Raw genomic sequence first — 16814 nt, 5'->3', positions numbered from 1 at the left:
CTCCGCCCCTTTTCCCCTACAGGAAGCTACCTTCCTCCAGCAAAAAAACTTTGCTAGCTGCTTCTCAGAAGCTGCTATTTTCAGGGCAATAGTGCATGCAAAATATACCAGGCCAGAAACTGCCCTTGGAACGGTGCCATCCCATGGGTGTCACAGTAATTGCACATATATAATTAGGATAACAGAATGGGCTTCCAAGGGAGGTGGTGCTCTCCCCTACCTTGGGGGTCTTTAAGAGGAGACTGGACAAGCACCTGGCTGGGGTTGTCTGACCCCAGTGCTCTTTCCTGCCTATGCAGGGGGTCGGACTCGATGACCTACTGAGGTCCCTTCTGACCCTAACATCTATGAATCTATGTATCTATGAAACCTATGGGCCCAGGCTGTATTTGCAAATGATCCTTCTTTTTCTGTCTGGGGAATAAACTCATAGCTACTTATTTGCAATCACCAATGTTTTCTGAAAGGTGCCTAAAATTGATTCAGGATCAAATTAGATCCTGTTACTGATCAAATGAGACGCCACTATTACCACTTAGAAAAGCACAGAGGAAGACTTCATTGAGGGGAAGTTTATTGAGCCTGGGTTCATGCTGAAGGAGTCACTTGTATTTTGGAGAACATCCCAGTTGATAATATAGCCAGACGAGCTAGCATTAGGTGGCTTCAGAGGTACCGGGATGGCCTTTCTGCCCCGTGAACATCAGCGGCATTATATACAGATCTAGCCCAAATTCTCTGAAGCTTCTGATGCTTTGTAAAAAACTTGGTGAAATATCTATTTACAACAAAAAATATTGTTCTAGTGCAGCTTATCTCTTGCATTTCTTGTGTCTTGTCCTCTATGAAGAATTGTTGGCTCCTTGCTAAGTCCTTCCGCTCCCGCTGCTAATTCTTTAACTGAAATTACAGTTCTCTGTTTATGACGACAAAGCATGGACAGCCACCTAGGTGCCATAAAGAATGAGTGATGTGATCCCAGGCAAAGCATACTATTAGACACAGATGCACTCTGGAGAAACAAAGATTTTGTTACCATGCCAATGACCTTTTCAAAAAGGAATGAGGGAAGAGGAATACACAATAGCAGAGGAAATCCTCCACATTTTTAACAGAACGAGTTAAAACAGAGATTTTTGCAAATAGCAGGTTTTCAGATATACTCGGGCGTGATTTTGCTAGCTCTTTCAAGATCTGGCTAGGGCTATATGCCTTTTTTTCGCTGCAGGAGATCAATCCCTACCTTGAATGTCCTGCTCTTCAAATGCTTAATAGCCATACTTGACACTTACAGCTGTTCTTCCCCGAAATCTGGCTACCCATTCAAAGTTAATGAGCCAATTTACCAGGGAGTTTATTTTCATTTGCTTGTTTATTTGACAGCTTTCAGCAAGTTTTATAGAAAAACTCCTATCTTTTTTCCCTGCTGACAGGTCTATCCTTCTGCTTTTAACCCTTCGCAGAAGCCATGGGGCAGTAGAAATATTCACTCAAATGTGTGGCCTTTGCAAGTCCAGTATGGACTGCATGAGCCACTTGTCTCGTGCCCCAGCAAAAACCCTCTGGGAGGGGAGACGTGTTCCTAAAATCAGCTGTGGAGAGAATTTGACAGCACTGGTTTTGGGCAAGTTTTGACCGCATCGGGAGTTGTATGCAGAGAGAACATGTCCCGGACTGGAAGTTCCCCACTTTGTTTTGTTTTTTTAAACTAACAGGCTGCAGTGTTGCCCCCAAAGGCACTCCAGCATGTGGTCTTGGAGACTAGTTCTTGGAGAGAAGCATCATTCATTAAATCTCCCTTGGGAGATCTGCTGGGAGGACTGGATGGAGGCAACCTGGGGGCTGCTGCTCTGCTCTGAAGTTTTGGGTGGGAGGGTTCACCAGTCTGTGATTTCTTTTTGCTGCTTTGCACAGAAGCAAGGGCCCCTCACACTTCTCATCTGCTCAGAGGCAGAACTAATGCAAGCCAAAGCTACAACCAGCATCTTCTCAGCAGTGCATGGTATATAACACCAGACAGTGTAGTGCAGAATTTTGATGGGTGTTTCCTTTCGAGGCTGTTTCGGGCTTAAAACAGCGAAATCGAAATAAAACAAAAGGCTTTGAAACAGCTTCGAAATGAGGGCACTCAAAATGTTTTGCATTTCGAAGCCGGGCTTGCTGCAGCGCGGACCCCCGGATCTGCTTGCCAGATGACAGCATGCTGCCGGCTGGGGCCAGCGGCAGCACCAGGCTTCCCGGTGCTCAGCACAGGCTGTGCCCAGCACCGGTCCCAGCCGGCAGCAGCAGCCTGCCATCATCCCGCGGGTAAGCCCGTTCCAGACCTTGGCTACTCTAACTGGGAAGAAGTTCTTCCTAATGTCCAGTCTAACTCTGCTCTCTGCTAGCTTGTGGCCATTATTTCTTGTAACTCCCAGGGGCGCCTTGGTGAATAAAACCTCACCAATTCCCTTCTGTGCCCCCGTGATGAACTTATAGGCAGCCACAAAGTCTCCTCTCACCCTTCTCTTGCGGAGGCTGAAGAGGTCCAGGTGCCCCAGTCTCTCCTCATAGGGCTTGGCCTGCAAGCCCTTAACTATACGAGTGGCCCTTCTCTGGACCCTCTCCAGGTTATCCACAAGTTTTACTTGTCAGCAGTTTGAGGTACAGTTTTCCAGAAACCCCTGCACCTATCTCCTTGAAAGGTGGCAAGCTTTATGCCCACAGAAGGGGCTACCAACCTTATAACTTTCATCCAAATCGGGAAAGAAATGATAAAGTTATAGGCTAGAATGGGGGATCATGAAAATGCCTACGGGCGAAACGTTGAAACGCGTCGAAACAGCAAAACCATTTTGACGAAACAAAACAAAATGAAACTCGAAACAAAACACCGTCCCTTTGAAATGGTGAAACAAAAGTCAAAATGAAACGGGGCTGTTTCGCACGGCCCTGCCAGACCGGCACATGAAGAGGGAAAGCATGATGTGGAAACGTGGTTTCCTTTCCTTTCTGGCAGAAGCCATTACAGATGACCCCTCAAGAAGACCAGGAGCAGTTGTGAAGATGCCCCGAAATCCTTGACTTTTGGTTTCAGCTTCTCTCTCTGTGCTTTTGGAGAAAGGAGTCCTATTTACAGTGACATGTAACACCGCTTAGCTATTGCTGTCACGCGGGATGAATTTGTTTAACCAAAAGCTTCTCAGGTACATAGTATAAATCAGCTTTGGCGTACTTAGAGGAGATTACTTTACAATACATCATTTAAATCAATTCTTCCCTATTTGGTGTCGAAAGCACCTCATTGTTGTTCTGCTTAGGAAGAGAAGGGTGGAGGAAGAAAGCCTTTTTTTCTTTCTTAAAAGAAAAAAAATGATCATTCATGAATAAAAAGGATGAACCCATATAAACTGTGCCGTTTTCTTACAGTATCGAGCTCTTGAACTGCAAATACATGAACTCGGGGGGAAAAAGCCAAACATGCACCTAGCTTGAGTGATGTATTTGAGCAGCCTGGCACATGCTGACATGTCCTCTAAATCCCCTCCACCTCAGTATAAATACATGTGTGTAAGCATCTAATATTTATAATAGAGGCACTAGCAGAGGGCTTGTCACAGGAGAGTATATTATCAATAAATCACTTGTCGGCTGTGTATATTCTGCATGTCAAGTTTATTTCTCCATATGCAGCGTCCAGATATTTTAGCTGGGTGCCAAATACCACCCCTGGGCAAGCAGATTTAATTATTTTTACGTCATTGGTGTTACCCTGGAAAGGCATTTGGCCCGCCTCCTTGATTCATTGCACCTTTGCTTTGACAGCTAAGTTGGTGTCCCTATTCCCTGGTGCAGAATCAAAGGCAATCACTGTTACTGCTATAAAAATGCAAGGGTCCTTTTTTGGTTTTTCTTTGTACATATTGAAAGAAAATAAAATAGAAGTGTGCATGTTTCTGCCAGAGATGAGACTGGGACAAGGGGATGGGCAGAAAACGCTTTCCAGCCTCCGTGATCTGTCTCTTTGCCAGATGAGCTTGTGTTCAAGGGAAACGTGCCCAGCAAACAAGCTGCTTCCCAGTAAGGCAGCCCTGGGCAGAGGTAACTGGATTAAACACACCAAGCTATGTGTAATTATGGCTCCAGACCAGTTCAACTGGCAAACAGTATAGTGGTGGAGGAACCCCTCCCTGCAGCCTCCACCTCCCTGGAAATATGTGCTGTCCTCTGCTTTGTCTCAGGCCTGCAGATCCTCATCCTGGCTTCAGTCTGCCCATCACAATTATGCCCGGGCATGCTTGATGTCACTGAATTTCTAAGTGCCGTCCCTTCCATTTGCAGTTCCTTGTGCCTGCAATTTGCAGATGCAAAAATGGAGCACGGATCCTATGCTGCTAGATTGCTACCGTTTGGGACATTCATAAACCTTTGCTCTTAAATATTCCCGTGGCTTCTTCCATGTGTCAGGAAGCATAAAATCATGCGTTGTGATGGATGTATCATTCCAATACCGTTGCGAAGAAAGACGCTAGCACCATCACTACAAAGTGCAATAACATTTATTAGGCACTAAACTGCAAACTGCTCATTGCGTTTTCATTGACAAACATTTATGACAAGAAAGGGGGTCTATTAACTATGGAGAGGAAACCTGAAAGCACGGCAGGGTTACTTTAGCTTTCAGAGTGGTTCATTTTAAGAAACAAGCTGAGAAGATACACATGAGATCAGTAAGGGTGGGAATAAGAAGATATGGCCCAGCACAGCTTATACGCCTCTGAAACCTGGTTTGTAACACCCTTTTGTATTCCCTTCTTGTGGCGTGGGCTGGACCTTCTAGGCAATTACTATTACAGGTCCATGCTCAGGTTAAATTTGGGTCATATATTGGTATGGTAAATTTGGGCCATATATTGGTAGGGTAAATTTGGGTCATATATATACCCAAAAACACCTCTTTGAATGGGGAATTGCACGGAGATGGATGGCAGGGGGAGGGAAAGCTAAAACAGCTGCATTTCTAGGTGGTAGTTTCCCCTCCCAGGGGTGCTCCAAGAGGCAGTTCTGCAACTCGAGAAGGCAGCGGTGAAGTTTGGTATCGTTCCTGGTCATATTTCCCAACAGGGTCAGGGAGTAGCTTTCTCAGATCACTTCCTTTCAGCCTGGGGGCACCTATACGCATGCAGCCAGAGTGCCTGGGGAGGAACCGATGGAGCTTTTTGTGTGGGAAAGAGGGGCGAATGAATAGCATGGGGGCAAAAGGTCCCTTAGTTTCCCATCATGCACATGTAGGAAGGACCGTAGGTTATGGGTGAGCATGGGTCACAGCTCACATGTTCTTTCTTCTCCCTTTCCTGTGGCTAAGATGTCTTTAGCCTTGGATCAGCAACAATTTGCCAGGTACATTATGTTAAGCAGTGAGAATTTATTGGGGACCACTTCACTTCTAGGACGTAATGAATTTGTCCATAGCTGGAAGTACTGGAAGTCCTGTCCCACAGCCCTGAGTCGGCATCAAATTTTGTCTGGGGCAAAAAATGGAGAATTTGGGGACGGAGGTGAGCAGGGCACTTCGCATGTCTTTTACTAGATTGGACATAGCTAGAGAAACACGGCTGTAAGGCAAGAGGGAAGTTGTAAAGCAAGAGGGAAATTTAACTAAGTTCAGATTGAACTAAGACGGAGTTTGATCGGAAGTGCTCAGTCTTCCCAGTTTCTGGCTGTAAGATTAATAAGGAGGTCCTAATGGTTTCTGTAGCTTAGCACGGTGCTCATTTTAAGTCAGGAAAAATCACGTGGTAGATCAATATCTAGAAGTAATTGCTGGGACACATTAGGTTTCTCCATGTTCTGCTAGGTTTATGGTCCCCATTGACTATGACAATTGCTACCACAACCTTGGTACGCTCTATTTAAGTGCACACCTCCCCAGCAGAGATGCAGTTAATTTTAGTTTGGGTCATTCACCAAGCGTCTAATTTATTTCAGCACGGAATCACTTTTTCCACGTAAGAAACCCGCATTGGCCTCGTTTAAAAACTAAATTGCACATTAATCATAGAGGGAAATGGTCTCTTTATTTGCGTGGAGGTTACACAACACAGAATAAGATCAGTTTTCTTTAATGCAGTTTCAAATGCCGTGCTTTGCTAAACCTTTCAACATCCATGTGGCAAAGTGATGGTCTTCTGAGAAATCAGCCCACAAAATATTTCCTATCATGCAGAATATAAAAGCCTCGTTTCTCTCAATTGCAAGCAAATGTTATTAAAGGGATACCATAGGTGTGGTTTGAATGGCCGCCTTTTTAAAAAACCAGCTTTTCTTTTCTATCAAAGCTGTTATTATCCATAAAAAAACCCAATTTGTTCGGTATCGTTTTTCCCCTCTGTTTCTTACGATGAATGTCGATGGTTTGTATATCTCCTTATTTGTCGAGATCATTGTTATAATGTGGTCATTTAGTGCCAGCAGGGTTTTGAGGGAACAATTGTTCAGGAATTTGTGCTTTCTGTGTTGGTTCTTGGACTGTATTTGCAGTAAAATAGCAAAATGAATAAGGAGGTTTTTCATGTATATTAGCTTATTTTCATGTCTGAACCACAAACATTGGGCTTTGGAAGTAAGAGTACAGTGTAGGAAATGGAGCGTGTTCACTGGACCAGCTACCGCATAACAATGCACAAGCTTTCCAGGTTGGAAGTCAACTCATATAGCACAAATAGTTCATACCCAAAGCAAACGTCTTACAGGCCAAGACGAAGAATAGATGCTTTCCTGTCCAGATCAATTTAATGCCAACATTCCTTTAAGATTTTACATTCTTCCACCCGTTGGACATAAAACCGTTCAAATTGGGACTTCAAGCATCCGGGCCATCTCAAAGTAGGACAAGTCTTCATGGCTTCAGCCATGTTAGGAGGAAGCTGTTCCTTCATGTACAACGTCACATCAATGACTAGATGCAGATGTTATTTTTCCCATATACCTTAGAGTTGGCCTTTATCAGATGCAGGGTTCATTTGAGACAGCTGTGGTCTGGCCCTATATGACCAAAATGGAAAATCCATTGGATTATTTCAGCCTGGGCATCTTCAGCCTGTTTAAATATATAGTAATGCTGTAGGTGATTTTGCAACCATCTCTCTACTTGTAACCTATGTATTACACTTGTTGTATTTAATATGACAAAATATCTCTCTTACTCTTATATTATAAACACTCTGTACAGCTGGTACATCTATAAAAAAGACACAAAGACTTCAGAATATACCCATTCTTCAAAATTCATTGTTTTAATAGTTTATCAGTGAATTCACCCAGCGTTGATTGACCGTCTTTGTATTTTAATTATAGCCGACTCCTCAGAAGATCTCTGCTTACAGTAATGACAAGCGGTGCCAAAGATAATGGGTAACAAGTGGACGTTTCAGCAATGTCCCAACAGGCGCTGATAGCAAAGACCTCTGCAAATGGGATGCATTGTTCATATAATCTTTATATTTTTATCTAGGAAGCAGAGCTTATCAGAAATATTCAGGAGCTTTTGAAAAGAACATTGATGCAAGCTGTTAACCAGATGCAGTAAGATGCTTTTTCACTGTTTCCACTGTACTTAATTTATAGGATCAGCTCAGAGGGATAGACATCTTAGTGGGTGAAATTCGTCCCACCACAGGATCTCTACCCTTCTTACTTTCTATTTAAATCCTCTAGAAAGAGGTGGTTAGATATGCAAATTTAGCATTAGCAAGCGAGTTGATAGAAATGTCATGTCATTTTGTAGCAGTGTTTTCCATTATGTTATATTCAAATTTTTAGTTTTGCTTGCAAATATGCTTACGTAGTTCTGTGACAACTCACAATTGCATTTCAATAGAAGTATACTACAAGCCTTTTATTCTGATGAAGCTAGTGGTCTAATCTCATTTCATTGTGCCTTGCAGTTGTATTAAAATGCCCTATAAAGAAATTTGACCGAATAAGGAGCTTTATCAGAGTTTTTGCCACCATATATCAATATAAACTTAAGACCTCTGTAAAAAAAAAAAAAAAAGAAAGAAAAAAGAAAACCCCAGCATTCAGGCTAAATGCAAGTCTATTGCCCTTCAAAAGTAATACATATTTTTATTTATAATATGCCTCTTTAGGATTTCATAAATATTTTTTCTCCAAGGGATTTCAAGATACTATATACCGTTAAGCACGTATAACATAGACAATGTCTTTATTCTTAAGTGTAGCTATTCACGATGCTCTGCTAGATGTAAAAGCAGAATGGTATATTAATTAAGAAAGCGTGTAAAAAATGGAAGCACTCAATGATTTTAAGTTGTTTAATTACCTCAATTCAAGCTCAGTAGAGCATCTATTGAGCATGGACTCCACTTCAGATCAGTAATTGTTTTAAACTGGTCTTGGTATTACCTAGGTTCGCCTAAATGTTCTTTAATTTGTTGGTTTATACTGACATCTGGTGGTAACAAACAAGAGAAGAACGCTACTTTTGGTAAACCTACCCTCTTTAAAGATATTTTACAATTAGTTGCACTCAGCATGAACAATTTAATTTAGAAAAGAAACCACCAAGTTTAGTTGTGGCAAGTCATTTTTGTGTTTTCTAAAGGACCAAATCATTCAGTTTCCAAGGTACAACCTAGGGGGGAGTGGAAAAGAGAACCCAGTAAATGATATGGGTCAATTCACAATTGAGTTTCCTTTCCACCATGATTAGCCGGCAGAAGCCCAGGTCCAAGTAATAGGGTTGCCAACCCTCCCGGATTGGCCAGGGGTCTACTGGAATTGGTATTGATCTCCCGGTGACTTTTGAAAGTAATCCAGGAGAGTATTAATAGGATATTATATTACATCATGTGGACAAAAAAAATCTGGAATAGCTTCAGTCCCAATTAGCAACCCTACCAAGAAATCCCCTCTATACCACAGAGACTCAACTGTGCAATGACCACAGAGAAGAGTTGAGTCCAACGGAGAACGGGTAAAAGCAAGGTATTTAGTCTCCATATTCTTCTCTGCAAAAAGTTCTGGGATTAAGTGTTGGCTGGGCTCTTCCAAGAAGTAAGCTAGCTACCCAGCTTCCATTGAAAGTCCCAGGCTATGACCTTGCTCCCAGAAAGTTTGTGATGACTTTGCAAAGTTGTGTGATTTTCCCAGCAGTGATTTATGATACTCTTGACCTTTTCAGACTGAATCGAGACCACAAGCAGATCTGTGAAATGGACTGGTCCGATAAGGTCGAAACCTACAACATTGATGAAAAGTGCGGAAGATACAATAATCAGAGCACCAACATCCAGTTCCATCCTGGCTCAGCGAAGTTTGAGGAGAGGTGAGAAGGACTTGTTCGTGACCTCTATGGAGGAGGCCACAGGTGCTCAGCGAAGGTATGGAGAAGGTGTCTCCATACAATGACCTGTATGGAGAAGGCGCCATGTATGCTCAGTGAAAGTGGAGTAAGCTACCTTGCATTTACTGTGGGATAAGAGCGTACCCATGGATAGTTGTATCGGATGGGCTAGAAGATCACACCTACTGCAGTCGAAGTTGGGAGGGCACCTCCTGGGGACACACAGCAGCTAGCTTTGAACTAGCCTGCTCAGGTCTTGGCAACAGCGCAACGTCCAACATTTCTGGTGTGTTTTTACGCCGTGCTTGGTATCTGAGCTGGCTTTGAGACAGCTGCAATCAGACCTTGGACTGTGGTGTAATTTTAAAACAGATTGCAGACATTGCACAAATCCATATTAAATGTTGCAGAAGTATTTTGCAGTAACTTCTCACACTTTTGGGGGCTGCTCCAAACCCCACCAAAATCAGCCAATGGGCTCTCATTGATGGCAAGCAGTAAATTAAGACTTCAATTAGTGACTGAAAGGAAAAGTTCCACTTCTCTTACGTAGAGAGAAAGTGTATGGCTTAGCTATAGGAAATCTGGTTGCTTTTTCCCTCCTCCAATCAGGATCTTCACTATGTGATACACAAAATATCATGTAGTTTCTTCTGCTGCTCAACAGATGGCAAAGTGTTGCCGCAGAATCCTGTTTCCCTGTTTGCCAGATTTAACTAACATGGATTATAAAGTTTAGATTGGCCAGAAATCCTAGAGTTTATGTCCTGCTGTCTTCATAGCGCTTGCTCCCTTGGACTACCTAAGACAGGGGTGGGCAAAATGCGGCTCAGGGGCCGGATGTGGCCTGCCAGGCCAGTCTATCCCACCCGCGGGGCCCCTAAAAAATGTAGAAAATTAATATTTATCTTCCCTGGGCTGCCTGTCATGCAGCCCTTGATGGCTTGCCAAAACTCAGTAAGCGGCCCTCTGCCGAAAATAATTGCCCGCCCCTGATCTAAGATATAGGAATCTTTTTTGTTCTTGTTTGGGAAAGGTGATGGCTCCGGATAATTTTTACTTCCTTCAGAAGCAAGAACATAGGCAGGCGGTCATTGCATGATAGATGCACACGTATTACTTCTTCATGTCTTACATGTGTTAGTAACTAGAGGGTCGATGTCAGCTCAGAAATGTTTCTGGCCTGGCAGAAGTTACCAAAATGGGACAATTCTGCCTAGTGCAACTTGGACAAAGTCCAGTCTGAAAACAGGAACCTCTGACTTTTGCCCGGTCACCTCCTCTTGCAGTGCCTCGACACCAGAAACCTGGGCAAAATTCAGTCACGACAACATCTACCGGGCTGAGCGAGAGAGACTGGCGTCCGTCAACCTCCGTTCGCTGATTGACAACATCCTGCACGACGTTGCTGAGGACTTGCGCATGCAGTGTGCTCTGGTGGACGAGGCTTTTGCCAAACGCTGCGAGGAGATGGAAGACGCCAAGCACAAATTGGAGCATCACTTGAAAAAAGTAAGGGCTCCCTCCCATGTATTGGCTGCAAGGTTTCTACTACCCTTTGCTTCTGCTGAGACAGTTGGGATAGAGCAATCCCCTACAAAAAGTTTCTGAGCCTACGAGGGGTGCAGCATTGGGTTGTGGTCCCAGTTATGCACATGCTGAAATCATATGGCCTTTTCTGTTGGCCTAAGTAGAGATGGACTTTCCCAGGTGCTTCAAGTGAAATCTGTCTGTAGTATTTTGCTAAATCAGATTCTTATCCTACGCTAGCAAGAAGCTAGGAGAAGGAAATGGGTATTTCCCTTCTTTTTATAGCAGCTCAAAGTTGGCTAACACCAGAACCTTAAAGGCAGAGAGTCTCTTATCTAATTAAAAACAGCCTAACATCGTTTTGGATTAAATACAGTGCCAGAAATGATTCGCTGAGATTAATTCTACCATGAATAGGGAATACTAAGAAACTGTACATCTGTAACCAGGAACAAGGTATTCTTCAGCTCTTAAGAGCGGATCACCATTTCCATTCAGCTCAGGGCAAGAACAGAGCTTGCTGTTGCCATTGTGTATTGTGGCCACAAACGAGCGATCAAAGTTATCATCAAGTCACAGAGGGCATGAACAGGCCTTGTTAGAATATGTCTGCAAAGCACCGCGCTCTTGTATGGCGCTGTCTAAGCAATTTTCATTTGATGAAGCCTGTCTTCTTCACGGTTATTCCCTTTCCTAACAGACCCTGAAGGAGATCGGAGATCAAGAAAGCAATATTGCTTCTCTCAAGCAAGCTATCAAAGACAAAGAGGCGCCAATGAAAGTCGCTCAAACACGGCTGTATGACCGGTCTTTTCGGCCCAATGTTGATCTCTGCAGAGATCCAGCGCAGTTCAGGTAAAGAGCTTGATGTCCTAAAAGACCCCAAATACATCCAAAGACCTGTATAGGCATTAGCATCAGCAGCCTGGAAGAGCCACATATTTTTGTAGTCAGTGCTTAAATCACCAGGACCAACGCTGATATTTTTCATTGACATAACCCAGGTGCATATCTTATTTGGCGGGCATATGGTACGTGAAAACATATGGTAGTCATTCACAGGTTTTGCGAGGCAGAATGTAGAGAAAAAGATATTTTACAGAGTCACGGCATACAGCTGGCTTTTTCATGGATGGAGTCCAGTGTTAAACCTATACAGGTTAAATTTTGGAGGGTTTTTGGGGAAAAAGGTGAGAGACATGTGAGTAAAGTCATTTTAAGGAAGATCTTAGCCAGGGCTACTGTAGTCATAAATAGGACCTCCGTAGACATGGTTGTATGGTTGGAGCAATGCAGTTTCTTTGCTTTTTCCACTGATCCAAAATAACTTGGCAGGTCACGGACAATCTGCAGCCCCTACACTTGTTGGCTGAGGTTCACTGGGAGGTGGGTTATGTGGCGAATGAGTTACCCTCCCAGCCCTGAGGGGGTAAATGGGCCGCTCATTCCCGTAAGTGGGGAAAACTCCTTGGAAGGACTGGACTGATGGAATGAGATTGTCAGTAATAATCCATTTTAAACCTGGAGATTAATATATCCTTTTCAGTTAAAGGATCAAATTGTGCCACTCTGGATCCCCGTTAGGGATCTTTTAATTACTTTTCATTTTTTCCACCCCAAAGAATCGGGCATGAGCTTTTCCAGCTATACAGTGTATGGGTAGGAAAAATGCAGCATTCGAAGCCAGTATGCTGTTTCGCTCTTCGGTGGAGTGTGCAGTACTTAGATTTAATCCCAGTGCTTCGTGCCGTCTCAGATGCACTCATTTTGGGCCTCAATTCATCAAGCTATGCCTACACAAAGCTTTTAAGCATGAGCATTACCTGCAATGTGGTTTAAGGACATGCTTAAGGGCCGTGTCTCATTGTTTTTTTGACCTGGGGGCTTATATTGTTTCAAATCACCCTCCACCCTCCAAAGATACCCGCACACGGGGTTCTCTCGTCTTGTGAAATAGATGTTTGGAGAGAGACGCGATGCAACATTCAATGTCCTCCCGGAAACTCAGTCGAGCGATGGGTCTCACTTGGAAAGTCTTCTCTCGGATGGACAGATTGCAGTTCAATCTGAAATCAGATGGGAGACTGCAACCCGATTTTAGTTACATCAGCAGAAATCTGGGGTTACTCTGTTGGCTTCATCAGTTCCTCCAACCTTACACCAACAGAAATAAAAAAAAAATGAGTTGAAATAAATACGCAGTCAGTGAAAAATCAGCGCATCATGGAACAGTTCTTACGCCACCCTTTCTTGACAAGGGGGCTCGCACAATGCAACCATTCTTACGTCAAAGGATAAGTTGATTATGACTAACGGCAAAAAGCTCTCTCTAAATGCTCCTTGGGCCTATTTTTTACCATCCAATTTTTGGGAGACCTTTATAATTGCAGTCATTTGAATGCACTCTTAGCTTTAGGCTTCCTGGAAGAGATCTCACTCGCCGCTCTGAGAGCAGCTTCATTTTATAACCCGATCGCTCAACGTCTCCATTACCCACCAGGCCCTGGTAATTGCAGGTCTAACAACTAATTACTGGGCTGTTGAGCGTCATGAGAATAAAGACTACAAACTGTAGAGTCATAACAGTTCACATGCCTTTGAGAGTCACATACTGCCGGCTTCTAATTTTTATGACCTATCTAATTCAATTCAGGCTGATCAGTGAAGTTGAAGAACTAACGGAGTCCATTGAATTGCTGAAGAAGCAACTACAGGAGTCTGAGCAGTCCCTGAGAAACCTGGAAGACACACGGATGAACCTAGAAAAGGAGATAGCGGTGAAAGCAAACAGCATTTTTATCGACAGGCAGAAATGCATGGCCCACCGCACACGGTACCCTGGTGTTCTTAAATTAGCAGGTTACCAGTAGCAATAATATGGAAGGCTGGAAGATGATCCTAACCCAAAATTTATGATTTTAGAATAAGTCTGTAATAATATGCTAAAGACATTGACTTCACTGTTTACTTCTTTTATCTGAATTAAAAGGCATCAAAATATAACCCCATTTGCCTGGTTCGTGCGCTTGGAAATTCATTGTCTAGACATAGTTTTCCAGACAAAAACTTTAGATTGCCTTGAGTTTGAAAAGGCGAGTGCAAAGGCGGATTCGTGCCACCTTGAATCTAGCCTGGACTTTTCTTATGTTTGCATAGATTTTACCCGGTGTGACGCTTTCATGCTTTGTTGCCACAAGACGAATGAGGCAAAGGCGGCATTATTTCTAGCTTTCTCTCCTTTTCAGACTGCCTTGCTGTGAATGCGTTTGGGTGTTTTTACAAGAGAAGAACATGCTTGTGGTAGGAATAGATTCAACAGATTTGAGTTTCAAGCTGCTTGAGTGCAGAGAAAAAAATGTCTAGTCTGCACAGGGCAGGTTTTTCGCTGCAAGAGAGTAAACCCAAGACATCTGCCTGTATCATCTGGTATAGAATTAAATGAGTTTAAACTCTCCAAACCAAACTTAGGCTAAACATCTTATGGATAACTGAATGCCCCTTTTTAACATGAACTTAGCTATTTGGTTGTCAAAGTTTATCTTTTCAGAAGGTTCCCACTGCTTTCAGAAGAGCAGTTCATGAACAAAGGACACATTAATACCATCTACCTTAGTGAAACCATATAGCACATATAATCCACCCATGAGTCTACAAGCACCACCTCATTTCATTGGCGATTTTGCATCAAAACACGGAAAAGAAGAGGTGAAGTGGAACAGGCTTCTTTGAAGGTGAATTCACATATTTTTATTTTTAAAAGACAATTTAAAAGCATCCTCCCTCCACATGATCACTAAATTGTTCTGCTTATTACCTTGAGCATGAGAATAAATGAGCATAACAGTTGAACTCTGATGGCTATTTGCTCAGGCGCATATTATCTTAACACAGGACATGCATATTGGCTTTGGACAATTATCCCAAATTAAAAGCTTACTACAAGTTCTCTGAAAAGAGTTGCATCTGTAAGGCATGTTCTGACTTGGTATCTATTTCCAGAGTTGTTTTACATCCATGGGATTTAAAATATATCTATATATATCTGTATATCCTATCTCTACTTGCTGACCCCATTTTCCTCATCCGGAGCCTGAATCATGTTCGTTAGGAGCAGAGATGATGCACAGCACAGGAGGAAAAGAGTCTATAGTGCCTTATATAGCTTCACAAATAATCCTGAGACCCTACTAAGCAGAAAAGTACCCACTGAGATTCCCAAAGCATCTAGATGTGTAACACCCACGCTACAGGGCTTTTGAAATGCCTTTAAAAAAAATGTAGCCCCTTATAACCAGCGATCCCAGGGCCTGTCTGCACCATGAATTTCCCAGGAGTGCACAGCCTGCAGTTCACACTCGGTCTTAAATGAAAGAGTTCAAATGAGAACCAAAGTCTGGAAGTTATTGCAGTTAATCTTTGAGGAACCCACTCCAGGTGATTTGCAGCATCATTACCAAGTAACCTGCAGGGAGATGGAAATGTATTTCTGTGATGCTTTCCTGGGTAACTGCTGGGCCGTTTCGCTATGCTGCAGGCCCTTTGAAAAGTAAAACAGCAACAGCATTTTTTATCTCAAGAGCAATAAGAACCATGGCGACAACTTCCACCGCCTCATACAATGCTTAGGAACTGCACATTTCTCTTCTGAGAAGGCAAATGTGACTAATTCACGAGACGTATCAGCAGATTACCCGAGCGCATGCTGGGCTAACTGCACAAGCATTCATTGCTGGCAGCTTGTGTGCTGCTGTCAAATGCTCCGCTGTTGGTGATTATGGCAGACAAGATCAATTAGACAGTGGGGCTCGGTGCTTGTTGTACAAGTGAAGGGAATGAGTCTCAGGGTTAAGTCAGGCAGGGCATTTAGGCCATATTATGGGCATTTAAGATGTGAGCACCCCCGTGTTAAAGCTCGTTAACTCGTGCCAAATGGCCTCCAAGCATCTTTAAGTTGTACCACTTTAGGCAAGGGTTAACTCTGGGCCATGCTACCTAGCTTGAGTTAGGGTAGCTTCACTGCTTCAGTGAGATATAACTAACAATTTGCAGTCCTCCAGCATCCCAGGATGCACCACTCCTAGCATTCCCCATCCAGAGCAGGGATAGAGCCCACCTGTCCTGGCTCCTAGCCACGCCCCTGCTCACCAGCCCTCTAGTGGCAAATCAGAGCAATGCAGGCAAGAAACAATATTAACCCTTCAAGTGCAACCGCACAGTCCCACATTTCACAGATTTAACACGGTCTAAGTGTAACGTGTGACTTCACCATTAGGCTGCACCCAAACCAGGGACATATTCGTCTTCCCCTTATTTTGAAGCCCTTCAGATGCCTTGGTATAAATTAGAGCTGCCTTCCCAAGACTAGTGCATGCTGACAACACCCACAGCATGCTTCTACATTGAAGGATGAGAACAAGGCCAGTGCAAATCTCTTATACCAGCTCTGCACCAGCTAGTGAGGCCTTTGAAGCAAGGAGTCCTTGAAGGAAACCTTTCCCCTCCAGTTCAGGGCATCTTGTCATGCCCAAAGTAACAACAACCGGCCTGAAGCAAACCCAAATGGCATAAAAATTCACAAGTAAAACTAGTTGGCTGCAACACATGGCAAATGTATCTGTAAAGAAATCATTTCCACTTGCCTTGTAGTTTGTGATGTCACCTTATGTCTCCTTCTGGAATAGTCACAATAGTCAGCATTCAATGGAAGGTGAGTTAATATGGGACATTTCATATTTTGTTCCAAAAATAGCTACCCGCTCTCAGCTATTTGTCATTCATTTTTGTCCTGTGAGAAGCTTGCAATCGTGCAATCGGCAAGTCAAAAATATCCCAGAGGACTAGCTGTCTACTGCTAATAGTGACTGGTCAAAGGAAGTATTTTTGAGGAAAGTCAAAAAGAAATGAAAAAAAATCTAGAACTCTTGGTTCAGAAATGATA

General features: G+C 43.3%; 1 protein-coding gene across 1 annotated transcript in view; it reads left to right on the top strand.

The window, feature by feature from the left end:
- Positions 1-13878, top strand: part of TEKT4 (tektin 4) — a gene marked incomplete at its 5' end in the record, with an annotated part of 15178 nt that extends 1300 nt beyond the window's left edge. The window contains 5 exons of the mRNA XM_014520132.1: positions 7493-7563; positions 9185-9328; positions 10636-10858; positions 11577-11731; positions 13530-13878. Of these exons, the coding sequence (XP_014375618.1) occupies positions 7493-7563; positions 9185-9328; positions 10636-10858; positions 11577-11731; positions 13530-13746 (810 nt within the window). The remainder of the gene's footprint in view (positions 1-7492; positions 7564-9184; positions 9329-10635; positions 10859-11576; positions 11732-13529) is intronic.
- Positions 13879-16814: the final 2936 nt, after the last annotated feature.

Source organism: Alligator sinensis, unplaced genomic scaffold, assembly GCF_000455745.1.
Source record: "Alligator sinensis unplaced genomic scaffold, ASM45574v1 scaffold1283_1, whole genome shotgun sequence".
In the NCBI taxonomy this organism is placed as follows: Eukaryota; Metazoa; Chordata; order Crocodylia; family Alligatoridae; genus Alligator; species Alligator sinensis.
The sequence above is the reverse complement of the archived record's forward strand: the minus strand, read 5'-3'. Positions and strand labels throughout refer to the sequence as shown.